A 22,194-nucleotide genomic window follows, 5' to 3' on the forward strand; every position below is an offset into this window, starting at 1 on the left:
GAGGAGGCTTCCTGAGGAGTCGTGAGCGAGGATAGGTGTATCCTTTGCGGAAGTGTTTTATCGACTAGCATTAATTCTCCTCCATCGTGCCAGTTTATTCATTATTATTAATATGTTTACATGTACAAGACACAAATGTTTATCAAATAACAACACCTGACAGTTGCAGAATTATCAAAGCACAAGAAAATTAAAGAAACAAATAGGTAAACTAATGCTATATAACGAATAAAAAGCAGTTAATAACTGGAATTCGTTGTTAATAATAACTGGTAATATTTATTAAAATATGGACAAATGTGATATTTTGTGGAGGTTGACGCTTACAATATAAATAGTTATCTCTAATGTTCAAGAGTCCCGACTAAATCCAGCGGAGCAGTCACCATTAATTGACAACGCTTTAAAGTGACGTTAAAGGGAGCGATGATATCATTTCACTTAATTCAATTCATCCGTCCTCGCGTCTTTTCCTCGCATCCTGAAGGAAAGGAAGGTAGGAAAGGAAACGAGTAGGCACAAATAAGAATTGGGAAGAACCCTATATGTGGAAGGTTTGCCAAAGAATTATACTAATTAACTCACACACCGAAATAAAAGCTAGTAAATTAACATTTTGGCATTGATCAGTGCACATTAGAACGCTTGGATATACCCAAACACCTCCCCCAAATGCCCTGAAATGAAAATACTTGAATTGATTCAATCTTGTTGTTTGTCGTGAACACTCATATCACATACATGTTTTAAAAATAAATTAAAAAAAAAAGTCAAACACAATCATTAATATGAAAAACAGGTTTATTTGTGTGTGCACTAATGAAATCGAGTTTAAATTAAATTTTCAACAATGAACAGATTCCACCTTCTCATACTGGGGTAGATCTTGGAAGATTTCCACCATAACAGCACGCTAAGAGAGTTACACGGGGTCTTCAGGCCTCACATTCCAGGGACTGGTTTACTGTCAGGCCTTCACTAATGTGCAAATCTACAAGAGCATGAGCTAGGGGGGAGTCAGACAAGCTTTACCAAACCAGCACATTCAACACGCTTTACTCTTTTCACTGGGACACAAGATGTAAAAAAGCCCTCAGCATATTCAAAAACAAAATGTATCAGAAACATCAGCTCAAAATAAGTACAGTATGTCCTGATCACTTAACCCAAACGCTGCTGCTTATACTTAAAAATAATTCATTCAAAATGTGTTTTTAACGTCCATTATTGAGCACAAAAATGAATAGTGGTCCTTCTATCAGTTTCAGATTTATAACAAAAAAAGCAAAATGTGAAAAATCTGACTTTACATATGAAACTGTGATTTTAAATTCGTTCTAACTTCTCACTAAGAAATTCTTCAACGCTGTCTGTGTTCCACTTGAGGATGCTGAGCTCCTCAGCAATGTTCCCGTTATCGTCCAGCAGCTTTAGTACAGGGTCCGAGCCTCTCACATACTGGAAGAAATGCAAAACAGGCGTCAGGAATTAAGCAGTGTTTAACGTATAATAGTAATATTCTTTTTTTCTGAAAAATATTATTATTTTTGCACAAAATAATACATTCACACACAGTACTGTTCAAAAGTTTGGGGCCTGTAAGATTTTTTAATAGGTTTTTGAGAGAAGAAAACATTTTTTAACCAGGGCTGCATTTACTGAAAAAAATCCTGTAAACTGTAATATTGTGAAATACTATTACTATTTCTTTTTAAATAGGTTTTAAAATGTAATTTATTCCTGTGATGGCAAATCTGCATTTTCAGCATCATCATTACTCCAGTCTTCAGCGTCACATGATCCTTCAGACATCATTCTAATAGGCTGATTTGATGCTCAAGAAACATTTATTATTATCAATATTGATAACAGTTGTGCTGCTTAATATTTTTGTGGAAACCTCGATAATCTTTTTTTTATTCAGGAATCTTTGATGCATAGAATCAAATAACAGCATTTCATTTTTTATATATAGATTTACTGGCTCTTTTGATCAATGAAAATCATATGTGGTAATAAAAGCATTTACGTCTTTCATAAATCTTACCCCAACCTTTTGAACGGTAATATATAGGGCCATGATTAATAATAACTAAAATATTTAGCACAAAAATACTTACCTTGATTTGAAGACCCCTGAACATTTTTGGCTTGTCACTCCTGACAAAAGCTGAAGGGAAAGACAAAAAATACTGCTTTGTAACAAGTGTGCAAAAGCAAACACTATGTGCTACACAACAACAGCTGAATTGTTGTAACAGCTGCTACAAAAGAACAAAAAAAGGCCCCTTTGAAGTACCATGGTTTATTTAGCTACATGTGCCATTTTTGTATAATCATCAACAAGAAATATGAAGTAGCAGTTACTCATATATGAGGCCAAATCTACCTTGGACTTGAGGGAACCTCCCCAATTTTCATCCACAGACCTCAAGGATGGCTCCTGGGTAGAGCTGTCAAATAAATCAATGACAAATGCACATTAATGTGAGTTTAAATAAAAAGGTGACAGAACTAGAAACAAAAACATGGGTGTACATCATAAGGACTTGTCAAGTGATATAAGAGCAAACCATGGCCGTTGGCTTGTTGTAAATAAATGTTTGTGCTGTGACAAAAGGTTTCACCCATTTTCCCATTGTTTAGGGGGGTAAAACAGCAGGAAAGCATCATTAAAGCTCCAGCACTCACAGCAGTTCACTGTTGGAAATGACCTTGCCGTTTGGCACAGACGCAGAACTCACCTTCCTAGACTCCAGCTGAGCCTCCTCTTGGCAGCACTGCCTGCATGGAAGGTCTAACTGGTTCAGGCTGAACTGCCCCAGGAGGTCACAGGAGCTACACAGGAGATTGCTGGAGAAGCCCACCTCCCTGCACGCCTCGGAGGAGAGCTCTGCTCCATAAGACGCCAACTGAGCCGGGAAAATTAGACCATAGTTTAAGATACTTAACATTGAAAACAAGCAGATGTAATAGAGTGGTTCAAGTATGCCATCACTTTGTAGGCCAAACCACAGACGGTACCTTCGCTTCAAACTCATTTTTTATTGTATGTGTTTTATGTTTTTATTCTAAAACAAAATTCATTAGTATTACCTCACTCATGATTTTTTTTAAAGCTGTTACGTGTTTTGATAACGGCGGTTGCTAAAAACTGGCTAAATGGGATTAATGGGATACATGCATTGGCTGCATTTATCGCTAATCTCGAGGAGATTAAACATCACACCAAACAGGTAACCTCAGTCTGCTTTTACAGCATCGTTATGCTCATAATTGTGCTCTTATAAACTATTCTAACTCAAACGTTTCTGGGAAAATGTTTGAGATAAAAACAGTGACAGTGAAGTCGAACGACCGCGGTGTAGTTCGTTTATTGCCCACCTTTAACTTCTGGCAACTGCATTTAGGCTTCAAATTCATTAAAGTTGTGTTCATCTGTGATAATTATCTTGATTGACAAAAAACTAACTCTGATCACAGTCAGAGCTTGATCCAAAAGCCTTATGGGAAAATCCTATTGGCTTTTTTTCTCTCAAGGGAACTAGTGTGATGGGAACTGCCGGTTGGCCTACAAAGTGACGTCATACCGGCACCACTCTATTCTCTAAGCACTAACACCAGTTGAACTTTAAGTCAACTTTGCAAACCTGTTGGAAATTCTCAGCTGTTCACTTTGATTTTAATGACCCTCAAATGCCATGCCAAAGAAAAAGGCAAATGTGGCGTCAAGCACAGGTGCATGAATTTGCAAGCTTCAGGCTACAGCTATGATAACAAGAGTGTAGTTTATAACTGGTGACCGACATGTTTATGCTTCTTAGTTATCAACAACAACAAAAATACATACATAATTATATCTCTGTTAAGATTGTTGTTATTGAAGAATAAGCACAACCATTCAAAGAATTACATTCTTTTGGGACTTTTTATTTAAAAGGACTTAAGAATTGTTTTGACCTGGAACGTGATTGAAATAAATGCAATACCACATAATCTTTTTCTTTCTAAATATATTCAAACAATATTTTTCTCCACACAAGATAACTCTATGGAATAACAGTTAGCACTTGGTGAATTTGCTTCCTAGTTAGTAATGCCAGCCAGCCCAGCTAACGTTACTCTCGGAAAATCCCCAAAGAGAGGGAAGAATTGTGTAAACATAAAGAAACACATATTATACATTAGTGTAATATTAATTTCAAAAGCTAAGTAACGTAAGCCATGCTATACAAGTTAATGTACTCGTTATTTTTTGCAGGCACACTATTATTTGCAGGCACACTATAACTAACGTTAGTTAATAGCTTTAGATTTGAATCATTGCAGATCATGCGAAAAACACTGACTCGTTTGTTTTGCAGTAGGTGCTAAGTTAGACAATGTCACGGTCCAGAAATTAAATCTGTGATATTATGAACAGATCCCTTACGTTATTTACATAATCAGCCAGTTGAGCCACGTCATTAGCTAACATTAGCGAGCCGGCTAACCATCGCCTTGAACGTAAGTAATCCAGATTTTACAAAGACGTGTGGATTCCTTTTCACTTTTAAGTATCTACTTTCAAAGATGAAAGTGTACATATGTGTTTTATTCACCTACCGTTTGTAATAACGGCAGTAACCAAAGAAGGTACACTTCCCCCGCCATGAGTGTTTCTCTTCCTCTTGCTTCAAGTTCAGCAGGAAGTACGTCAAACACATCCGCTACACCGACTTTATTAATAAAAGTCTTAGCAGAAAAAAATAACTATTTGAAGGAATGTCAGTTTAATAATAATAATTGTTACGTTTCTATTGAGGAATAAGAATGACCAAGAAGAAAATAATCATACACATCTTTTGGGACCAAAACATGAAGTGGGATTTTTTTAAAGGTGAGATTTTGCTTAATTGTGTTGCAGTAAATATGACAATATTACGTGTAAATATATGCATGTATACATGGTCGGAAATATGCAAATGTACCATTATAATATAGGTTAATACGGCGTGTTGTCTTAACAGTGATTGTGGAAGAGTGAAGTGAGATTCTCCAGTCACAGAGCGACAGCTGACCGACTGACGTCAAATCGGTGAATGCGCATGCGCACTGACACAACGTGCCCATACTTCCCAGGATTTAACAACAACTGAACGTACACTACAGCTGCTACTCAAGTACAAGAGAGTGTGAGCTGTTCTGATTTATACAACAAAGTATAAAATATTTTAAGCGTAACATTTTCGTTTGTTTAGTAAGCCTCCATTGTAGTGTAGTTCGCTGTGTTTATATTCGAGGGCTGATTATGGGGATCATAAAATAACAGCACTGCTCGTTGCATCCATAGAACTGTGTCATAAAGTTCTCTGTCACGGTATGTGCTCCCTGTGCTGGATTTTTTGATGGGGCTTTTAAGGTTAAAGATGCCGCCGAAGTTTCAGCTCCTGGCTTTGCTGGCTTTCGCCATTACGATGATCTTTTTGGAAAACCAAATTCAGAAGCTTGAGGAGTCGCGGGGGAAGCTGGGTAAGAGTCTTTCCATTCAATATTTTGAAATGATTTATAGACTAAAAAAAACAGCATAATCTGTCTTATTGTTCCAATTTGTATACATTGTCATTAAGCATATTTATTTATATTAAATGTGATGTGTGTCCTCATTACTGTTTTGAGGGAGGTAATGGGCATTGTGTATGTTTGGACTACATGGTCCATCAAGTCACAGTCAGCAGCTGCATTTTCATTCAAGCAAGATCCAATATCAATTTTGACTCCCCTAGTTGTGCAATGGATATTTTCTTACGTCAGTATGAAGCATGTATCTTGACTTGCGCTACAAAACTACTGCATCAGTCAGAACTGGTAGGACTGGAGCAAAGCAGGGAGGGCTGCTGCTACTCAAATAAGCACATAAAAGCAACATTTGGATTCATCTATTCAACATGTTTGGCAGTGTTCTCCTGCTAGGGTTTCTGTGTTACTTTTTCCTTTCACTCAATATGGGTCAACATTGTTTGTCATTACTAATTATCATAAATATTGACAAATTGACAAAAATCACTTCAGTCTTGAATGACTTGAGACTACATGGTGCTTTCAAAATTATTTTTACCATCTTGTCGCAACAGTCAGAAAATCTTACAGTTTTGACAAAATCACCATAAACACATTAACTCCAATAGCACTTTAGTGTCCTTATTTACAGCCTTTATCAGTCGTTATTAACAAGTGGAATTACCTAAAACATTACCTTATAGTACCTTTCAAATATTTGGTCAGTAAGATTTTTCTAATTAATCAAAACTGACAGTAAAAAAACAAACAAACAAACACAAAAAAACTTTACAAATGATTCATAAAATGTACAGCACAACTATTTTCAACATTTATAGTATGTGTATCGGGTTTTTTAGGAGACAAAACAAGTGAATAAGGAAAGACATTACACTTTAATATGAGATATTATCATGAAAATGTTGCCAACTATTACTCTCATTATTACACTTATTTTTTCATTAAATGTTGCTCCAAGAACAAATTTTACATTGTATTGAACGAGAACCCATATATGTTTTACCCAAATATAGCCTAAAGTAAAATGGTACATTCATTCCGTTATATCTTTCATAACATAGTTGAGAATCATCATTAAAAAAATTTGGTTAAAAAAATCCTGAAACCTACAAATTGATTGGTGGATGAAAACTAAATCCCATTGTTTTTGCCTATACATGTTGTTTCGAGTCCTGGTGTCCACTTATGAGGACTTAGCATAGCATATGAAAACAATTTTTTTTTTACTTTTTTTTTTATTTATTTCAAAATGTTTTCCCCGTTTGTTTCTTATGCTAAACAATGTAATGACATGGAAAAAAATACTAAATTCAAAAAAACTTAGGAGGATAAAAATAAATGTATCTCTAGCATCAAATCAGCATATTAGAATGATTTCTGTGACACTGAAGACTGGCGTAATAATGCTAAAAATTTAACTTTAGTATAATTGGATTAAATTACATATTCAATTAAAAAAAACTGTTATTTTATATTGTAATAATATTTCAGAATTTTGCTCTTTAAATAAATGCAGCCTTAGTAAGCATATACTTTTAAAAACTCTTAACAACCTCAACATTTTGAGTGGTAGTGTATGTGACATAACTTGAATACCATGGCAGTATCACAGAAAATATAGACCTTAGCGCTAATAAGAAGAATATAGTTACCTCAAAAAAAAAAAAAAAAACCTCACAAAATCTGAGTGAGCTGATGAAGCAGGTGAAATATGGAACTAGGATCTTTAGGATTTAGCATTGGTGGTGGTTGAGGAGATTCCCCCTTCTATATGTAGTCCCCCTTCTTTGAGTGCCTAGAAAAGTGCTATATAAATGAAACAGGGGAAAAAACTAACATTTATCATTTTTTTCAATTATAAATGTATTTATAAATATCTGATGATGTACAGAATTATCTATGGAAGTTAAGAATACATTCAGCCTGGTATTCTTAACCCTTTTGCAATTCTGTTTGTGTTGTGAAGTTAAAAGGTTTTCAGTCTCATGTTAATCTTGAGGAAAGACATACCTATAGAGTAGTATTGCATCCTTCATATTTCCGAACAGTCTTTAGTTTTATTTATAAAAGACAGTCTGCTTTTACAGCACCTCGATTCTTTCCGAAACTAGGAAAACTTGTGAAGGCGTGCAGTGGGCGGGTTAAAAAGTCACAAGCACACGCACATACAATACACAATTCATCATGGCATTATCCCTGGATAACTTTCCATTCACTATACATTAGTGTGGTTTACATTACATGCACTTAACAAAAAATAAGACATGTAATGCAGCTTTACTCATTGCCTGCGGTTTCAACTCATGACTGCGAACAAACTCACTTACAGAACCGATGCTGCTCTAAAAAAAACATCCTTAACGCTGTGTTATTTGGTTAGCTGAACAAGATTATCGTTCCCTCACAACCAAAAACACATGGTGGATTCTGTGGTCTAAAAACAAAATGACAGCTCGGCCGACGGCTACCATAACTGATCAAAGCTTGTTGATGGAATGCTCTTTCTCTCGCTCTTGTCGCTGTACACATTCACTCATTCTGGAGAAGTGCTCATATAAGGAGTTCCGCCCTTTATGACGTCATACAGGGCCATACTCGGAAAAAACTTTCCGAAACGTGTTAGAATCCTGAAGGGTTGTATTTGGCGCTGAAAGACTCAATCATACGTCCAACTCGTTTTTATTTTAAAATTAACATGTTTAGCATGAGAATCCAACTCTTTAACAGTGTAAATAAGCCAGAATGCATGAAATGGCATTAGGACCCCCCATAATAAATTGAAAAGAACAAGGTTAGTACACACATCAGCATAGGGCTGTCAACGAATATTCTAAATTCGAATATATATTCGAATAGTTTTTAAAAAACGAATTTCGAAAGTGAAAATTAATATTCGAATTAAAAAAAAAAAACTGAAAAAAATCCCCCGCCGCGGTAGTAGAGGCGTAGGCTGTCTGCTTTGCGAGTGAGCACCCGCATGAGGGTTCAGGGACAGGTCTCTGGAGTCACACTGTCACTGCTGAAAGTGGACGCGTCTTGCAGGGAAGATGGCAGAAAGTGCAGAGCCCAACTCGACCGCAGCAGAGAAAGAGATTTTAACTCCATAATCTAAAAGGCCTGGAAGTACGTTGGATTTTGGTCGGTAGGAGGTAAAATTGTTGAGCCGCGAGATAAAGTTATATGCAAGCTATGTAAGATACAGTTAGCATACCATGCCTCATTTTATTTAACGTTAAACAGAAACACTAAAATGTAGGCTACTGTACTGACTGAAGAGATATTGCATGAATAAAAGATAAATGCACTGCTTCCACTGTTTTGATTATTTGCTGTTTTGTGTCCAGGAAAAGTTTCATGTTTAACACAGCTCGCTCGGAGCGTTCAATATGCTGTAAAACTTAAATTAATATTATTAATATTTGTTTCAATCACTGAATGAAGCCTGCTATATTTGGGACAAGAGTCGCGAGTCTTGCGACCTTAAATTGCTTGCACAAAACTCTTGTTCAGCACTCAAAGTTTGTTCATTTAAACCGTTATCCGCAGAGAGCGCGAGGGTGAGAGAGAGGTCTGCGCTCTGCGGTCTTGGCCATTAGTTAATTTATATATAATAATTATATAATTTATAATAACAATCTACTTGTTTTTGTGTAAGTAATATGTTGTCAAATATGTATAAACTTAAATAGACAAACTATACAAGTAGTTATGTCTCTTTGTATTAATTTGTCCTGTTAATGACGTAATGCGCGTCATTGACAAAATGCGCACCCAGATATTCGAATAGTTCGAATATTCGTGTTTGTTTTAGATGGGAATTTTCAAACGTCATTTTTGAGTAATTTTGACAGCCCTACATCAGCAGGGCTTTTGTATTTTGCTGTTTCAAACACAGGTCACATGTCTAACTAGTAGGACCTGTCAAACCCACATGCTTATAGAGCGATCGGATATGGGCTATTTCATGTCCTGTACAGGCTATTCTGAATACTACACCAGTTTGACTGTAACACATCACTTCTGCATCATCTCTGTTTCACAGCACCTTCACACAGATATATCTGTACAGTTATTATAAGGCTTTGTTTGTTTGAATAAGCAACGTTCTTTCCACTAAAAATTGCCAAGCTGTTGTTTAGGTAAGCTAGTTCCCACTATCTACGCTGAGTTACATCAACTAAATCTATGAATAGTTGCACAACTGCAGAGGAATATGAGAGACGTGTTAACAGGCAGAAAGGCGAGAGGAAGGTTTTCCATCTGGTTTAACCTGGAGAGCGCTGTCAGTCTTAGCACTGTATTTTGATGATGTTTTTGGAACTGTCATCCTGTTTGACTGTGAACAAATGCGGTCTTTAGTACATATCTATTGTAAACCGTTTTATTAATTATGACAATATTTCAGGAGTGTTTTCTGAAGTATCACATCAGTTTGAAATGTTGATTTATTATCTTTCCATTTTGCTCTAATGAAGGCAACTGACATAAACTTTCACGGTTCATCAGCATCGGAAAAGTTATTTGATATCTAACCTGATGGTAGTTTGTCCCATTTGCTAATGGAAGTTCTGGGATTCCCTTTAAACACACGGTACTGTTTTTAGCCCTGATGAGGCTATGAAAGATCATAAGCCCATGTGTTATGGCTTGGCACCAATGCACTGACTATTGTACATTTGTAGATCCAAAATAGCCATGTGTTTATGAAGCTTTAAGACTTTGAAAGCACTGTTAATTGTTCAAAAGTTTTCAGAGCCAGCGGATGACAAACTTTATCCTTAATATAAATGTACTTAATAAAATTGTCGTTCAAAAGTTTGTAGTCAGTAAGATTTTTTTTGAAAGAAGTCTCTTTCTTATGCTGATCAAGGTCATCAAAAAATTAAGTAAAACAGTAATAATGTGAAATATTATTACAATTGTAAATTTTTTATCATTTCAATAGTTTTCTATTTGAATATACAATCAAACCAGAAATTATTCAGCAGACACTATATATATATATATATATATATATATATATATATATATATATATATATATATATATATATATATATATATATATATATATAGTGTATGTGCAGGGCATTTATGTAAGTGAGGATAGCTAAATAAAGTAAACTTTCATTCAGTGACCAGTAAAATTAGTGATAATTTGGGACCAAAATTATTCCGAAACTTTGACCTGACCGTGTGTTTCTTTAAATGCTAATGCAACCTTTTACACCACAGACTGAACAAAATTAACTATTGCTTGTTAATTGGTTGACCTGAATTGTTATTATCTAATAGAGTAGTATATTAGATAATAGAGCAGGTGTGATGTCACTTTGTAGGTCAACCAGTGGTTAGCGTAACACTGGTTCGGTTCCCTCCAGAAAAACTGAAACAAAAGTTTACATACACGTTTTTAAATGCAAATTTCAGGAACTTTGATACCTAAATGTAGCCGCCAGAAGTAAAAAGCTAAAGGTGGGCTATAAACGGACTACACCACGGTCCCGCTATTTCAACGTCATCATCATTAAGCTTCCGACAACTTTTTTCACTGAGTTTGGGTACTAAACTCGATTCCACATTTGGCCTATAGGGACGTCATTACCTGCACTACTCTACAGTGCACTTAAATTTAATAGCTGACAGCTGATTGGTTGATTGTAATCCTTTACATACCTTTCAATAAAAGTTATCTGACATTAGCAAGATGGATTTGTTCTGACACAGAGTTCTTGTCATATTTTATTACCATTTTTGAAACTATTGCGAATTAACTGTGATCATGTGAGAAAATCTTTAAGGTGTCTGAATACATTTGGGTGTGACTGCATGTTATAATGTAATTCATTCCTGTGATGGCAAAGCTGCATTTTCAGCATCATTACTCCAGTCTTCAGTGTCACATGATCCTTCAGAAATCATTATTATATGCTGATTTGATGCTCAAGAAACATTTATTATTATTATTACTAATGTTGAAAAGTTGTGCTGAAATTTTTGTGGAAACCATGATATATTTTTGTATTATTATAAATGTGTGTATTGTCACTTTTGATACATTTAATTCATCTTTCTGAAGAAAAGTATGAATTTCTTTCAAATTGAAAAATATTGGTTTCCCCCCAATATTGAACATTATTGTACAGTAGTAAATAGTTTTATCAGGGTTCCAAGTTGTAAATTGTAAAATGCAAATTGTAAATCAACTCAAAGACAAATTAAAACAGTTTAGTCTATATGTGATGATCATTTCAATGATCAAACAAACAAACTGAACGTGCTTACACTTTATGCATGCTAATTTTACTTATGCAGAGCAAATCTCACACTGTGTAACCAGATGGTACATAACCTGGGGCAGATTATACACTTAATTCTTTACTAACCATTTATTAAAACTTCAAAGCTCCCTTTAATACCAGAGGCGTACAGCTGCCTGCATTTCTTTACTTGATTTGTATGGTCTGTTTGTACACATGACATGCTTCAGGTCTTACTTCAGGGTGCTTTCACTCTAGCACTTTTGTAGATGGACGCAAGTGCCATTATGTGTTAACGGTTTAAAAACAAATCCAAAGGTTCAAAACCCAAAATATAAAAGTAAATGCGAGCGATGCTATGCATTTTGATTCCTTCTCCTGCGTCATCGCCATGCAACAGTGGTAAACAGCTGCTGCTTTGATGAAGCAAGCATACCACAGTTCAGACCCAAATCATTTATTGTGAAGACAATCCAGTGGGGAAGGGGGAGCAATCGAACTCCGTTTGCAGTCAATCGAGCCAAGTGCAAAAGCACCGCTCACTCAGCCTTCACTCTGCCAATGCTGTAAATGTTGTTGTGGCATGAGAATGTCACTTTCTTCATGTTGAACATAAAAATGACCCCACAGTGACCTCCATCAGGGAAATCTGACTGGATTTATTTATATCTATCTAAGGAAAGACTGTAACCTGATTTGAATCATTGAAAAGACATCAGTCAGAGTGTAACTCGTCAGGTTTGGCAGCTGACTGCAATAAATCCTCCTCTCCTCCTGAGAAGCTTGACACTTGTAGATATTAAATTTCATTCGCTCATCTTATTATTTTTGGCCTTTACTGGAACCAGACGCTCACCTTTACCATTAACATTTTTTATGCACTGTCATTTTACATAATGTATTTTGTTTTATATCTTTGTATTGTCTAAATGTATAATTGTGAATGACAAACTATCTTTTTTTTTGTAGTTTGTTACGTACACATTTTATATTACACTTTTAAGATGTCATTGTTACAGTGTAATTATTTAAGTTACTGATTAATAATAAATGTATTATAACTACATGTATTTACTATAGGGTTAGGGTAGGACTGGGGTTTGGTTGAGGGTTAGTTGCATGTAATTAAACATAAAATTAACTGTTATTACTATGGTAAGTACATGTAACAAGGACACTAAAATAAAGTTTTACAGATTTTTGTTTTAACTGTTGACAAGTGTTTATATTTTAATGATTCAGTTAAAAAGTAATACTTTTTTTCACAAACAATTATGTCCCAATATAATATCTGTCATTTAGAAGATATATTCATAGAGATGTATTCAAGACATCAAGAATCCAAGAATTGTATTTTTTTTTTTTTTTTTTTGAATAACATGATAGATCTGGACCAAAAAAAAGCTATCATTGGCCTAGTTTTAAAAAAAAATGATTATTATTATTTGACTAGACATTTTAGTTTTTGTTTCATGCTTTACTGTTTTGAAAGGAAAGTGTGTATGTCAATTGCTTAAAAAAACATTTGTATGTAATGTTTTCAGGGTACAAGAAAACCGTAAGATTTAATAAGTCATTGTACTTGAAGATGTGCTTATCAGAGAACACGGTGTGTGAAGGCCAATAGAAGTGAATATCTGCAGTCATTTATTATGGCAAAACAATTGCTTACTGAATAAGAGACAAAGTCTTGCTCAATATGGTTAATAAAGAATATTTAATAAAGATTTCTTGCAGGAAAGAGGGCATGGTTCATGCAACCACAAGGGCACACCTAGCGTACTCTGAGGTCACAACAGAAATTGCTATCTCTTTATACAGTTTGGCAGCATCCTCCCTCCTCAGTACATTTCCATACACGTATATTCAAGTCAGGATAGCTCATAGGTACACGTATGTCATATACTGCATTGCCCCACACCATAGGAAGGAAACCTTATGGTCCAAGACCTATGGCTTCTGTATGACTATTAATGTATACATGGGAAGGTCAACATGTGGCTATAGCAAGATTTGCATTTTGTCACAACACATTCAAGCATCAGTTACACACAGTCAGCCTGAGGGCCTTGTTGCCGCCTGTCTGTTTTTTAAATGAGGGCTTTCACTCAGCATAAAGCAGCAGTTTGTTGTCCATCATGTAGGAAATAGGCAATGGTTCAGGGTGTTTTTCTCATTAACTTGGAATTATATTATTACATTAGTCTGGGTATTGCACCCGTAATGAGATGGTGAAACAGTCTGCAACATGTAAGTCTACCCATAAATGCTTAAAGAACCTTGACTCCTCATTTAGCTCAGAGTAAAACATTTTTCATTACAGCTCATCACATACAAAAACATGTTGTTTAGGTCAGAGGTAAACTTCTAATTCTCTAGGTCTTTGTTTTCAGGAGTTTGTTTTTTCTCACACAATTTTTAAAATGCATTTGAAAATGCTTGAGTTACAAGATACTCTCTGTGGTCTTGGGGTGGCATATCAACAGTTGCTGTCATGGGCGATCCCAGTTGTCCACATGTGATGTTTAGAGACTGGGTTCTTTGACTCGAGAGCAGTCGGAGCGGAGTGGGAAAGTGCTGTGGTTGGCTTGACATCATCACCTCACAGTAGCAGCTGCTGGTCTCCAGCTCACATTCACACACTACTGTCACCACATTGTGTACACTGTCAAATTTTCATTTTTAAGACCTCACAGTATTACAAGGCCATATGACCATTTCTGTTTCAACCTCTTCATTTTGTTTACAAATTCACTGTTTTTCACTGCCAAAATTCAGAATTTAAGGGCTGGCTCTCTTTCCGACATTAATGAAATCTGTGTATATATATATAGCACACTATCCAGCAGTATAGTGTACTATGTCACAAAGCTTGAACCATTTCAAATTTGTTTCTTGAACATGACAATGAGTTTACTGTACGGTGACACACAGTGCCCCCACAGTCACCAGATCTCAACCCAATAGAGCATCTTTAAGGATGTGGTGGAACGGGAGCTTCGTGCCCTTGATGTGCATCCCACAAATCTCCATCAACTGTAAGATGCTCTCCTATCAATATTGGCCAACATTTCTAAAGAATGCTTTCAGCACCTTGTTGAATCAATGCCACGTAGAATTAAGGCAGTTCTGAAGGTGTCAAACACAGTATTATAATGGTGTTCCTAATAATCCTTTAGGTGTGTGTGTGTGTATATATATATATATATATATATATATATATATATATATATATATATATATATATATATATATATATATATATATATATATATATATATATATATATATATGAGAGAGAGAGTTTAAAATATAAAATATTTTAAAATTGTATTTATTCTAGTGAAATTTTCAGCATCATTACTTCAGTCTTTACTCTTCAGTGTCACACGATCCTTCAGAAATCATTATAATATGATTGGTAAGCAACAACATTCTTGGTTCTTATTATTATCAGTGCTGTAAACCATTTTTTCTTAAAACATTTTTTTAAACAATGATACCATTTAAACATTTGTGGTAAGATTTAAAAAGAGAAATTAAAATAAATTGATCAAAGGTGACAGTAAATCCATTTATAATGTTACATAATATTTCTATTTAAATAGATTTAATTATTTTAATTTGTAATAATATTTCTCAATATTTATGTTTTTTAGATAAAATAAATGCAGCCTTGATGAGCATAAGATTTTTTTTTTTTATATATATATAAAACATAAATGTGTAATGTTTATATATATTGGAGAAAGTTATTTTGGATAATACATAAATATATAAGAATATTTATAATAGTTCCCTCAACATACAGTATTTGGAGCATTCCTGTATGAATCTGCTATATGAAATATTTTGCTGGAAAGTTATTGAAATTAATTATGCAAAAAAAAAAAAAAAATCTATATCTTGAAGACTTATTGCATTATTTTGAACATCTCTCCCCCTCCTTTGCAGAGCGAGCCATAGCTATACACGAGGTACGAGAGATTGAGCAACGGCACATTCAAGAGGGGGCGAAGGATGCCGTGGTAGAGGAGGACGATTTGGTGGTCATCTACAACCGAGTGCCCAAAACAGCCAGTACCTCCTTCACCAACATCGCCTATGACCTTTGCAACAAGAACCACTACCATGTGCTGCACATCAATACCACCAAAAACAATCCTGTCATGTCCCTTCAGGATCAGGTCAGTTTTATATCATTTGGGCCCATTCACTGTTAGTGCATCCCGCTCACAGCCACCCAAACAACAGATTATAATGCTGGAAGAATCCAAATGTTTACTGGAATGCTCCAAACAGCTTCAAAATGACACAGAGCATTTCCTTAATAGAGCAATACAGCAGATGGAATGGTATGATGTCTTTGATATCCTGAGGTTTGAGGGGACTTGAAATGGGTACATTACTATCATGAATCTCTAAGAAGGTTGACTACTACTTTTTTTTCAGAGCAAATTCTTAAGTGATTTATTTCTTTATTGGTGTTTCAGGTACGGTTTGTTAAGAATGTGACGTTATGGAAGGAGATGAAGCCTGCGTTCTACCATGGACATGTTTCCTTCCTGGATTTCACCAAGTGTGTATTATTTGCTCTAGTCATTCCTTGTGCAAATTCTCTCAGTCTGTTGTGGTCAATGTATTTGGATGAAAAATACTCTTTGGAGTGGTTTCAGGTCTTTCATTCTGTGCCAACATCACTGAATAGGGATGCCAACACTCATAGGCACTTTGATTTAAAGGAAGATTTTTTACATTCCCAACAACCAAAGTGCAGAAACAAATAAAAAATAAAATAAAAAAATTATCCTGCTGACTCCTGGTGGCTTTAAAAAGAATTGCAGCAAGCTTCTAGCTTTGAACAAAACGATCACATTGTTAGTTTCCAGTTTTTCTGGGTCCCTATATCTTACAGAGCTTATGAATTGCACGTGCCTATATGCTCCTACATGCATAAAGTAAATATGAATCATGTCTTAATGCCAAAAACATCTGCTAATCCTACTGTACCAGTAGGTATTTACAAGGAATGATACATGCAATACAGAACTTGACAGTTCCTTTCCCATCGCTTCATCAGATTTGGAGTGAAGAAAAAGCCTGTTTACATAAATGTTATCCGGGACCCCATTGAGCGTCTGGTGTCTTACTACTATTTCTTGCGCTTTGGTGATGACTACAGACCTGGCCTACGACGCAGAAAGCAAGGAGACAAAAAGGTCTGGTGTTTTGTCTATTTTTGTCTATTTATTATTCTGTTTGTGTTATTCTGAAGTTATGGTGTTAGTAAAAAATATTATAAAATAATAGGAATATTATTAATACATATAATTATTGTTAATAAATACATTTAAAAATAAAATTTTAAATGTATTATATAAAATATATATATTATATAATATTTATAAATACAATTTAAAATATTGAATTATACAATTATAGATTATTTTAATTATAAATAATTGCATTTGTGACAAAAGTTGTGGTGGTGTTAATAATATTAGAAAATATGAAATTATTAATATTTATATACTTATTATATAGGAATTATAAATACAACTTAAAATCTAAAGTTATAAATTATTATACTTTTTTAATTTAATTTTTATTTTATTAAGTTTATTTTTTATTATTAAGTGCATTACTGAAACCATGATTTTTGCCACTTTTTTTTTTTTTTTTATAACATTGTTTAGGGATGAATGGGGTGGGAACTGACGAATGTTCAAAACAAACTTGAATCCCAAAAATCAACAAACAAAAAATGAAAGGACGAAAGTATAGCGGCAGCCCCTCAAGGCTGACTGCCGTATATAAACATAATAAAACACAACATAAAGTCCCAACATAAACACAACATAAATTATTTATATATATATATATATATATATATATATATATATATATATATATATATATATATATATATATATATATATATATATATATATATATATATATATAATTTATATATCTCTTAATCCATAGGGCTTGATATGGAGTTGGCCCACCCTTTATAGCTATAACAACTTCAACTCTTCTGGAAAGGGTTTCCACAACGTTTGGGGTTGTGTTTATGGGAATTTTTGACCATTATTCTTGTTGGACGAGGAGGCCTGTTCACGCCAGTCAAGTTCCTCCACACCAAACTCAGTCATCCTTGTCTTTATGGACCTTGCTTTGTGCACTGGTGCGCAGTCATGTTGGAACAGGAAGGAGTCATCCCCAAACTGTTACCACAAAGCTGGGAGCATGAAATTGTCCAAAATATTTTGGTATGATGAAGCATTAGGAGTTTCTTTCTCTGGAACTAAGGGGTCAAGCCCAACCCCTGAAAAATGCCCCACACCATAATCATCCCTCAACCAAACTTTACACTTGGCACAATGTAGTCAAGCAAGTACCGTTCTCCTGGCAACCACCAAACCCATACTTGTCCATAGGATTGCCAGACAGAGAAATGTAATTCATTACTGCTTTACTTCACTGCATCCAATGATTTGCATTGCACTTGGAGATATAGGGCTTGAATGCAGCTGCTCAGCCATGAAGACCCATTTCATGAATCTCTCTATGCACTGTTCTTGAGCTAATCTGAAGGCCACAGGAAGTTTGGAGGTCTGTAGCAATTAACTTTGCAGAAAGTTGGCGACTTCTGCGCACTGTGTGCCTCAGCATGCGCTAACCCCACTCTTTTTTATGTGTCTGAGGCAGATGTGCTGAGCAATTGATTACTTGCGATTAATCTCATCCAAAATGAGTGTTTACATAATACTTGTGTGCTGTGTATAATTATTATGTATATATACTGTTTGCCATGGGGGATTGATTTGATCCATGAGCGAACTTTAAGGCTGCTTAAGAATAGCGTGCACATCAAATGATCTTGGCTCCTTGAACCTGAGTCAAATTAATGGGCTTGTGTATTAAATTTTCCTTTATGTAACCGCTTTAGCTCCAACTAATTTGTTAGGTTAATTCAAGTCAGGTTTTGGACATGTAAACCCCAATTTTCTTTGTGCACTTTATGGAACAGGCCTCTGTTTCTCTCTCGTCTTGCACGTCATCATTCCTCCTTTTATTTTCTGGAGCTCCTCCGTGGGACTAGACCGGTGTAGTGCTCATTAGCACTTGTGTCAGAGCTGTCAATTAAGCTCAACTTAGTCTTATCAAATATTTGAGGCAAAACATTCCTTTTTGAAGTCTATTCGTAAACTGTAAGATCTGTGTGTGTTTCAGACTTTTGATGAGTGTGTAGCTGCTGCAGGATCTGACTGTGCTCCAGAGAAACTGTGGCTTCAGATTCCCTTCTTCTGTGGTCATTACTCTGAGTGCTGGTAGGCAGTTTCAGTGTCATTATGCGTATTTCGGGTGTTCCACTTTTAGGACTCTTGTTACATTTTCTTAATAATTTTTTCACAGGAACATTGGCAGCAAATGGGCTTTGGAGCAAGCCAAATACAACCTAGTGAATGAATATATGTTAGTTGGGGTGACAGAGGAGTTGGAAGACTTTGTTATGATGTTGGAGGCAGCACTTCCTCGCTTTTTTAAGGGGGCCACAGAGCTCTATCGGACAGGTATGATGCAATGTAAGTTCTTAACTGAATATTTAAAACATTAAAGTGAAAATGATCAACTTTTATTTGTCTCCTTCTAAAGGGAAAAAATCGCACCTAAGGAAAACGAGTGAGAAGAAGCCACCCACTAAAGAGTCTATAGCCAGACTGCAGCAGTCAGACATCTGGAAAATGGAGAATGAGTTTTATGAGTTTGCACTAGAGCAGTTCCAGTACGTTCGGGCTCATGCAGTGAGAGAAAAAGATGGAGAGCTGTACCTACTAGCACAGAACTTTTTCTACGAGAAAATCTACCCAAAGACTACCTGAGACTCGACTCCAAAACGCTGTTTGCTGTGGTCGGAAACACTGGAGGAGGACACATTATATTGAAACGCGCATTCTGCCTGGATCTTCTCCATTTGGATATGTACATTTTAAGCAGCTGAAACTAGTATGCGCCACTGGCAAGAGTCTTTGGGCCAAACAGCTGTCATGAGCATTACACCCCCCCCCCCCCCCAATACATATCATTTCAAAGGAGGATTAAAAGCTCTCAAATGAGCTCTCAAATGAGCTCTCAAAAGTGACTGAGATCTTGTTCATGTCATTATTCAAGACAACCACCGCCTTTCTGCCAAATGGGTTTTAAACAGGTGCTGTCACATTTCTTTCTTTGATCTTTATTTAATACATTAGTGTTTATTGTTTTGATTTGGGTTTTTTAATTTTTGACTGATTGATGCTGTTTTGAGACTTTTTACATCTTATTCTAAAGTGTAAAAAGAGTAAAGATGACTACTAAACATTCTTGAAATTCTTTATCAAGGTAGGAAAAGAATCATATTTTTTCAGTATAGTAAAATGAGAACTCTCTCTTGGACTTTTAAAATACTGTTTTTGGAATGTATGGGAAATACACAGATGTGATGTGAATGTATGTATTTTATGTTGTTAACATATCTTATCTTTTGATATACCAGAATGTTGTTGTTTAAAATGTATCTACAATTGCTTTTTGCCATTTTTAAATCAGAACCTTCTTCCTGGGGTTCACCCCTGCAGCTTTTCAGCAATTTCAGAAAATATATTTTTATCTAATATGTGTAAATACTGGTCATTACAGTTAGCCTACAGTTGGACCAAAAAGGTAAATGTGGGAGGATAAAGAAAAAACAAAAGCAAATATGACTGTATCTGCATGTGGATCATCGCACCGTGCTGGTTCTTGGTAAGCAGCAATTTAGTTTCTTTAAATTTGATTTTATATATATTTTTGATTGAATTTTCATGTTGATTTTTACATAATGTTGACTTATCAAGCCTCCCGTGGCTACATACCATTAGATTTCTGCTTTATGATTTAGATATCACAGGCTTTAAATGTGTTCATTGAAACAACCTGGGACTGATGTATTGAGACTGTGCCTTTTTTCCTATGACAGAGAGCTGTTATTACAGCCAGTGTAAATATGACTTGACATCTCGGCATGTAAAAAGGTGAAATGTTGGTACAGGTGCATAGATTGCCATTATCAACATCAATGTGGAAACAGGCAACCATCATGAAATAGTTTGACTTGTTAATGGTACTACAAGAGTTGAACTGATGTCTTTTTGAAAATGGAAATTTGTCTCCTGAGTACATTATACAATTTCAGTTTTTCTATATACATTATATTTACTAACTACACATCTGTGCATGAAATGGGTGCTGGATTGCACATTTGCCCCTAAAATCTCCAAGACAAAAAAATGAGTAATATGGTCTTTGTGACACATTATTACTTGCTACTTTAAAAAAAATATATATATATATTGAGGTTTTACAGGTTCTTTTGAATGTTTTTAGAGAATCACAACCAATCTGTACTGTATATGAAACACTAGAATAGCCTCTTTCTTTCACAGTGCCACCATGTGAGCCTGTATTTGCTTAGTTATTTGTTTTTTGTGTTTTTTTTTTTTTTTTTTTTTAAATAAATGAGACTCCATAAGCTTTGCTCTTTTCTGCTGACAGTGCTGAGGTAGATTTGAAAACTGAATGATTTTGGATATGTCAGCCATAATAAAAAGAGCTTGATTTGTTTAGATTTTTCTTCTTCTCTGTTATTCCCTTATTAATATAATTTTGTTAAAATGGCACAGTCTGTTTCTCTCTATTAAACAACAAAGGAGATAAAATATATGGAGGGGAATCATATGCATTCATTATATGAGAAAATTATACATAAAGACTTAATTTGTTAATTTTTTTTAATATTCCTTTGATTTTTTGTTTTTAACAACAAATGTAATTTTAAAATATTATGGCCAAGCTAAATGTTCAGCATCATAGTTCAGTGTCACATGATCCTTCAGAAATCATTCTAATATGATGATTTTCTGCTCAAGAAACATTATTATTAATGTTGAAAACAGCTGCTTAATGTTTCATGTGGTAACCGGGATACATTTTTTTAGGATTCTTTTATAAATAGAAAGTTTAGAAGAACTGAAAGAATTGAAATAGAAATCTGTTAGAACGTTATCTTTACTGCCACTATTGATCAGTTCAGTGCATCCCACCTGAATACATTTATATTTCTAAATCTAAAATCTTACTGATCCCAAACTTTTGAAAAGTAGTGCACACATACTGACCTCAAACTTTAAATGGTGATTTAAATTTTCAACCACCACAAACTTATTTGATCTGTACTAGAATAACTGGGTGTAACCCACTGCGACTTCTTCTTCCACTGAGGATCTCAGCGCTGAGATTAACACTCAAGATGTGCTCAAACAGTGATGTGCACCAATATCCATCTTATCTCA

General features: G+C 35.0%; 2 protein-coding genes across 2 annotated transcripts; one reads left to right on the forward strand and one right to left on the reverse strand.

Moving 5' to 3' along the window:
* Positions 1–783: 783 nt before the first annotated feature.
* selenof (selenoprotein F) lies at positions 784–4,734 on the reverse strand. Its single transcript, XM_067453872.1, has 5 exons — positions 4,606–4,734; positions 2,745–2,912; positions 2,390–2,453; positions 2,121–2,170; positions 784–1,458 (listed from the first exon to the last, which is right to left on the reverse strand). The coding sequence occupies exons 1-5, from the start codon at positions 4,651–4,653 to the stop codon at positions 1,327–1,329; spliced, it is 462 nt and encodes a 153-aa protein (XP_067309973.1). The 5' UTR covers positions 4,654–4,734; the 3' UTR covers positions 784–1,326.
* A 381-nt stretch (positions 4,735–5,115) lies between these two features.
* Positions 5,116–20,091, forward strand: hs2st1a (heparan sulfate 2-O-sulfotransferase 1a). The gene is made up of 7 exons (XM_067453873.1): positions 5,116–5,511; positions 15,773–16,005; positions 16,312–16,397; positions 16,899–17,037; positions 19,058–19,155; positions 19,241–19,398; positions 19,481–20,091. The coding sequence occupies exons 1-7, from the start codon at positions 5,388–5,390 to the stop codon at positions 19,705–19,707; spliced, it is 1,065 nt and encodes a 354-aa protein (XP_067309974.1). The 5' UTR covers positions 5,116–5,387; the 3' UTR covers positions 19,708–20,091.
* The last annotated feature ends 2,103 nt before the right edge of the window (positions 20,092–22,194 follow it).

Source organism: Pseudorasbora parva, chromosome 9 (genome assembly GCF_024679245.1).
Source record: "Pseudorasbora parva isolate DD20220531a chromosome 9, ASM2467924v1, whole genome shotgun sequence".
Taxonomy (NCBI): domain Eukaryota; kingdom Metazoa; phylum Chordata; class Actinopteri; order Cypriniformes; family Gobionidae; genus Pseudorasbora; species Pseudorasbora parva.

Excerpts from the sequence above, each read along its gene's own strand:
- hs2st1a (XM_067453873.1), top strand. The coding sequence starts at position 5,388 with ATGGGGCTTTTAAGGTTAAAGATGCCGCCGAAGTTTCAGCTCCTGGCT. Across the intron at positions 16,006-16,311 it reads TCATGTCCCTTCAGGATCAG|GTACGGTTTGTTAAGAATGT; the intron begins GTCAGTTTTATA and ends TTGGTGTTTCAG. Across the intron at positions 19,156-19,240 it reads GGTCATTACTCTGAGTGCTG|GAACATTGGCAGCAAATGGG; the intron begins GTAGGCAGTTTC and ends ATTTTTTCACAG.